The sequence below is a fragment of the Peromyscus leucopus genome, chromosome 11 (genome assembly GCF_004664715.2).
Source record: "Peromyscus leucopus breed LL Stock chromosome 11, UCI_PerLeu_2.1, whole genome shotgun sequence".
NCBI classification, from domain to species: Eukaryota; Metazoa; Chordata; class Mammalia; order Rodentia; family Cricetidae; genus Peromyscus; species Peromyscus leucopus.
In genome coordinates, this window is record NC_051072.1 from 52,411,722 (window position 1) to 52,418,607 (window position 6,886).

A 6,886-nucleotide genomic window follows, 5' to 3' on the forward strand; every position below is an offset into this window, starting at 1 on the left:
ATGTTAAGGCTGAGTAGCTTGTTGTTTCTGTGGGACTCCTAACAGTGGGAGGGGGGCTGTCTCTGACTCTTTCGTCTGTTTAAGGGACCCTTTTCCTCCTGTTTGGCCCCCTCATCCAGCCTTGATGTGATGATATATACCTGGTATTAATGTAGCATATTGTGCCATGTTTGGTTGATGTCCCTGGGAGGCCCGCTCTTTTCTGAGGGGAGACAGAGGGTGGGGAGGGTAGATTTGGAAGAGAGGGGAGGTAGGGGAGAGAAGCAAGGGAATGGGAGAAGAGAGGAGAGGGAGGAAGAGGAGGGAGAGGAAACGGTGGTCAGAATCTCATATATGTGAGAAGAATAAAAAAAAGAATTTTAGACTTTCTGAAGATAATTGAAGACTAGAACTGTGATAGTGTGAATATGAATGGTCTCCATAGACTCATATATTTAGATGCTTAGTCATCAGGGAGTGACTGAGCATTGGAACTGTTTAGGAAGGATTAGGTATTGCTTTGCCAGAGCAGGTGTGTCACTTTGAGTAGGCGTTGAGCTTTCAAAAGCCCAGGCCAGTCTGAGACTCTCCCTCTGCTTGCTGCCTGTTGGTCCGGATGTAAAGCTTTCAGCCACTGCTCCATGCCGTGCCTGTCTGCTTCCTATCATGATGCTCACAGGCTAACCCTCTAAATCTGTAGGCAAGCTTCCAATTAAATGCTTCTCCAATAAGTTGCCTTGGTCATGGTTCTTCATCACAGCAATAGAGCAGTGACCAAGACAAGAACCAAGGGGCAGTTCCATCCTTCTTATGTTTTCTGTTGCATGACATTTGCTAACTTCCAGTTTTCCTCAGGCCTCAGATTAAAGTCCGTTTCCTGTAGAGGATTCTCTAGATTAGGCCAGCCTAATATACCACAATATCTCCTCTTAATTCTTTGTAGTTTCCTTCCCTTTGTGATGATTGTTTCAGTGTCTATCTTGGGACATTGTAGATTATCTAAGACAGAAGCCATGAAAGAACATAATCCCAGTTTCTAATGGAGTCTGACAACAAGTTTATCCCCAGTTCCTAATGAAGTCTGACATGCAGTAGGTACTCAATAAACATGTCTTAATGGAATGTCAATCCCTCCCTAAATGAAATGGAATTAGAGGCCCAGAGATTATTCTTCACAGTCTAAAGCTGAGTGTTTTTTTTTGTAGAAACACTCTTTTTTGATATTCTATTGTAGATCTTATAAAGTAGATTTAGAAGATAAAATTGGATGTTAGAAACAAACCACAAATGGTTATCAGTACTTGTTTCTGTGCAGCATCAATTCTGACTTAAAATATGCCCAACAAATACACCTCACACATCAGGCCAGTGACTGGGGGGCTGAACTTCTCACTGCTGAGGCAAGTTGCCATTCTCTGATAATCATGTTACAAAATTACAGAAAAAAAAAAAAGAAAAAAATCCTGACACTAAAAAGCACTCATTTTAATAACCACAAAATACTTACATTTTTTAATTAGGCTTTTAAAGATAAGCTAAGAAACTGCAGTTTCTTCTTTATATTTTTCTCCTAACAAGGAATATGAAATTAGCTGTTTGAGTGGGCCATCACTTTTCATTTCTGAGAACAACATGACCAATTTGTTGCCATGACAACCTAACACTGGTCAGAATTTAATTGTTGGATATGGGTAGTAGGAAGAGAAAGATAAGTGAAAGGCCTTGACTCATTCTCGGAGGAGCGTTGGTGAAGAAGTCAGAGAGGGAAGGTCATCCTACCCCGAGTGGAAAACACAGAGCAGCGCATTCAGAACATCGGAGTGAAAATGGCAAAAGCCACAGGAAGAGGTCCTAGAGGCAATGAGAAGGGGAGGACAGATATGCAGACAGGGACTATGGTCCATCTGATAGGAAATAATGCAAGGTAAAAGATAACAGAACCAACATACACAAAGTGCCAAAAGATCCCTTTAATTAAAATATCCTCCAAATGTAAAGATAATAGATTTTCAGAAGTATTAAAGGTGAACAAATTTGTTACTTATACGGTTGTGCTGCAATACATGCAAATACATGCAAAACATGTGGGCTGTTTAGTTCAAGAAATGCGCATGTGGGCTGTTCAGTTGAAGAAGTGCACATGGCTGGGTGGTGGTGTCAAACGCCCTTAATCCCAGCATTCAGGAGGCAGAGGCAGGTGGATCTCTGAATTCCAGGCCAGCCTGGTCTACAGAGTGAGTTCCAGGACAGCCAAGGCTACAGAGAGAAATCCTGTCTCAAAAAACCAAAATAAACCAAAAACGAAAAAGAAAGAAAAAAAAAGAAAGAAATTCACATAGGGGCTATTTAGTTGAAAAGAGATGGTACCCGCAGGAAACTGGAACCTCAGAGCAGGCAGAGGAGCATGGGAAGTAAACTGGGTGATAAATACACAGAAATCAAAACTTTCCTTATTTCTTTGGTAGACATTTGACCATTTAAAATAAAACCAGAGGAAATATTATAATAAACACAGCAAAAGAAAAGGTCAAAACTGTTTGCTTCTTTAACTTTCATAGAGCTGTGACTAGAAGACCTGAGGGAGGGGTTTTAAAGGACGGAGCACTTACTTTAGCTCACAGTTTCAATGCGCTGTGGGGGAGAGAGAGCAGGCAGAGCTGAGAAACTCACATCAGGGCAGCCAGGAAGCAGAGGCAAGGGAACCCAGGGACAGCTAGGCAAGGCAGCACCATGAGAGACGTGCCTGCACCACCCCGATTTCTCATCAGGGTCCCAGCCTTTCTACATTCATTACAGCTAAGCAAGGTAGCACCATGAGAGACATGCCTACACCACCCCGATTTCTCACCAGGGTCCCAGCCTGTCTACATTCATTATCTTTAATAATGTCAACACTTTATGAATTCATTAGAGGTTAATCCAAACAATAGGTCAGGGCCTTTGTGATGTAATTGTTTCTAGAAACACCCTCACAGACACACCCAGAGCTGTACTTCACTAAACTCCTGGGTAATTCTTTTTCTTTTTAAATTAATTATTATTTTTTATATCCAGACTGCAGTTTCCCCTTCCTCCCCTCCTTCCAGCACCCTACCCACCCTCTACCTGCCCCCATCCACTTGTCTCCTGTTCCTTATCGGAACCGGGGCGGAGGCTCCCATGGATATCAATCCAACATGGTATGTCAAGTTGCAGTAAGACTAGGCACCCCCTCTCATATTAAAGGTGGATTAGGCTACCCAGTAGGAGGAAAAGGGTCCCTAAAGCAGGCAAGAGTCAGAGACAGTATCTGCTCCCACTGTTAGGAATCCCACAAGAAGACTCAGCTACTCAACTGTATTATATGCAGAGGCCTTAGGTCAGTCCCACACAGGCTCTCCTGGTTAATTCTTAATCCTAACAAGTTGACAATCAAGATTACTGTCACCCTCTTGTATCTCTTTAGACTATGTAGGAGGAGGCATATCACTTTAAAATAGTTTGAACTAAGTTAGAGAAATATAAATCAACTAGAGACAAAATGTTAGGAAAAGACACAATAATGAACAACAAGGTTATGGAAAGATGAGTAAAAGTGCCCATTTATATAATCAAAAATAGAAAACAACCAACTCTGCTGAAGGAAATGTGGAATATTAAAGAAGTGTTACATTCTTTTATGCTGTGGAATATTTGTTTAATGATGCAAAGATTTGTTGTATTTTTTTATGTTGCATTTGTTTAACTCTGTGAAGCTGCGTTACTTTGCCTGTCTAAAACACCTGATTGGTCTAATAAAGAGCTGAATGGCCAATAGCTAGGCAGGAGAGGGATAGGTGAGGCTGCCCAGCAGAGAGAATAAATAGAAGAGAGAAGAGAGAAGAATGAGAAAAGGAGGAGATGAGGATGCCAGGGGCCAGCCACCCAGCCACACAACCAGCCATGGAGTAAGAAATAAATAAAAATATATTGAATAGAGAAAGGTAAAAGCCCAGAGGCAAAAGGTAGATGGGATAATTTAAGTTAAGAAAGCTGGCTGGAAACAAGCCAGGCTAAAGCCAGGCATTCATATGTAAGAATAAGTCTCTGTGTATTTATTTGGGAGCTGGGTGGTGGGCCCCCAAAGAGCAAAGAGTGAAAACAAAAACAAAAACAAAACCCTGCAAGAAACATGGTCCTTGCCTATTTCCCCTGATTGCTGCTTGTGTTTATGTGAACAAGCTACCATCCCACAGTCCCATCACCATGGAGCTGCTCAGCCATGCCTTCTGCACTACGTACTGGGATCCTTTGAGACCATGAGCCAAAACAAAGCTTTCCTTCCTCAAGTCATTTCTGCCAGGTGTTTTGGTCACAGCAACATAAAAGAAACCACTACAAAGCTGCTGGGAGCATTCATGTGTAAATCATTTTTTTTAAACAAGTGTGTTCATTTCTTTCAGGTGGACACCTAAGGAATGAGATAATTGGGTTATATGGTAAGTGCTTTTGTATGTTTTCATATACTTATATAGAAACTATTTCCTAACTATTTTACTGTGTTTTATAAAAATATGCATTTCCTTGATCATGTCCTTTCACATGTGTGCTGGTCATTCATGTCTTCGTGATGGACCTGCTTAACTCTTCTGCCTTCCTTAGGTGGCTTACATCATGCCTTCCTTTGATGTAAGAGTTTGTGTACATTTTGCTCATAAGCCCTTTGTCAGATACATAGTCTTTCAGTCTGGGTCTGGCCTTTTACTTTCATACTAGTGTCTTTTGAAGATCAGGTTGCACTTCTACAAATCTTTTTGTAGTTGTTGTCTTCTCTATGCTTTCTTCTCAGTGCTTTACAGTTTTAGATTTTGGTTTTAAGTGAGTTAATTTTTGAATATGATGTAAGGTAAGGACTGAGATTCTAACCCCTCTGATATCCAGCTGTTCCTGCACCACACACTAGCCAGCTGTTCCTGCACCACTCACTAGCCAGCTGTTTCTGCACCATTCACTAGCCAGATGTTCCTGCACCAATCACTAGCCAGCTGTTTCTGCACCATGCACTAGCCAGCTGTTCCTGCACCATTCATTAGCCAGCTGTTCCTGCACCATTCACTAGCCAGCTGTTCCTGCACCATTCACTAGCCAGCTGTTCCTGCACCATGCACTAGCCAGCTGTTCCTGCACCACACACTAGCCAGCTGTTTCTGCACCATGCACTAGCCAGCTGTTTCTGCACCGTGCACTAGCCAGCTGTTCCTGCACCATTCACTAGCCAGCTGTTCCTGCACCATTCACTAGCCAGCTGTTTCTGCACCATTCACTAGCCAGCTGTTCCTGCACCATTCACTAGCCAGCTGTTTCTGCACCATGCACTAGCCAGCTGTTCCTGCACCATTCACTAGCCAGCTGTTTCTGCACATGCACTAGCCAGCTGTTCCTGCACCACTCACTAGCCAGCTGTTCCTGGACCATTCACTAACCAGCTGTTCCTGCACCACTCACTAGGCAGCTGTTTCTGCACCATTCACTAGCCAGATGTTCTTGCACCATTCACTAGCCAGCTGTTTCTGCACCATTCACTAGCCAGCTGTTCCTACACCATGCACTAGCCAGCTGCTCTGCACCATGCATTAGAAGACCATCCTTCCCTTCATATAATAAAGTCAGTTGACTGTGTATGCATGAGTCTTTGTGAGTTCTCTAGGTTGTTGTGTTGGTCTACATTTTGTACTTACAATAATTTTACTCTGATTTATTACTACAGATTTATAGTAAGTTTGAAGTCAAGTACTCTTCAGTCTCTAACTCGAATTTTCAAAAATATTTTGTCTATTTTCTGGCTTACATTTTAAAATAATTATAGAGTCAGTCTGTTAATCTTTGTAAGAAAGTCTTGTTTGAATTATGAATTTAATTTATATTGGCTCTACAGGAAGATTTAATCAAGTCTGTTTCTAAATATCCAATGATGTTTTCTATTTTAAGAAACATTAGATTTACATTTTTAATTCCAAGTTTTACTTACTAGGAGACAGAAATATAATTATTTATTAGATTCTGACTGGTATTCTATGATCTTGTGAGATAAATAAGCTAGTTCTACTAACTCTTGTATATCCCCAAAGGTCATATCATCTGTAACTAAGGGCAGTTTGGTTCTTGCTTTTCTAATATGCATGCATATTAGACTGATTACTTAATTATTTTTTTTGGAAGGTTCTACATTTTATTACTGGACAAACTACTCCCCCAACTTAAAACACGACCCAGTCTTCAGGTTAAAATGTTGAACTCCACGTGGTAGGATTGCTTGATGACCCACAATGCAGTATAAACTGTCTTGCCATTGCGTGAATCCTTACAGACCCAGCTTTGTTCTCTTCCAGTGTCTTCTCTTGGAGTTGTACCTTATTTTGTTACTAGTTTTCATCTGAATCCACTGAGGAATAGGACGATTTTGCTTTTGTTTCTTGGTCAGGAATCGCTTGATTCTGAAAGTCTTGCGAGAAGACATGGTGAGAAGCCAAGGCAGGAGCCCACTGCATGATGGAGGAGGAAAGGAGAAGAGCTGATTACTTAATTATGAAAAATATTTTTTATACAGGCTGGGACATTTAGCACAGTACTGACTAGGAGTAGTAAAGAAGGGTGCCCCTTTCTTCCTTTTAATTTTAAAATGAGCATTTTTACCTTTCACCATTATATGTAAGTGGATATGTACTTTAAATAACAGGTTTGTTTTTACTAATAAAGTAATCTTGCTACGTGGTGAGCATAAAATAGCAAGTGATGTGAGTTCTAAGATCCATTTAGGTTTCATTCTGTAATCTGTACTATGTGATCAAATGTCAAGAGCGTCCTTTTCACATTTAAACAAGTTTGATATTTGATGAATTTTCATTAGTACAAAATTGTACATGTTGATTAAAGAAGAGATTCTGATTTC

General features: G+C 40.9%; 1 protein-coding gene across 1 annotated transcript; it reads right to left on the minus strand.

Moving 5' to 3' along the window:
• Nucleotides 1-6,143: 6,143 nt before the first annotated feature.
• Nucleotides 6,144-6,454, minus strand: LOC114694698 (60S ribosomal protein L39-like). The gene has a single exon (XM_037209570.1). The coding sequence runs from the start codon at nucleotides 6,452-6,454 to the stop codon at nucleotides 6,299-6,301; it is 156 nt and encodes a 51-aa protein (XP_037065465.1). The 3' UTR covers nucleotides 6,144-6,298.
• Nucleotides 6,455-6,886: the final 432 nt, after the last annotated feature.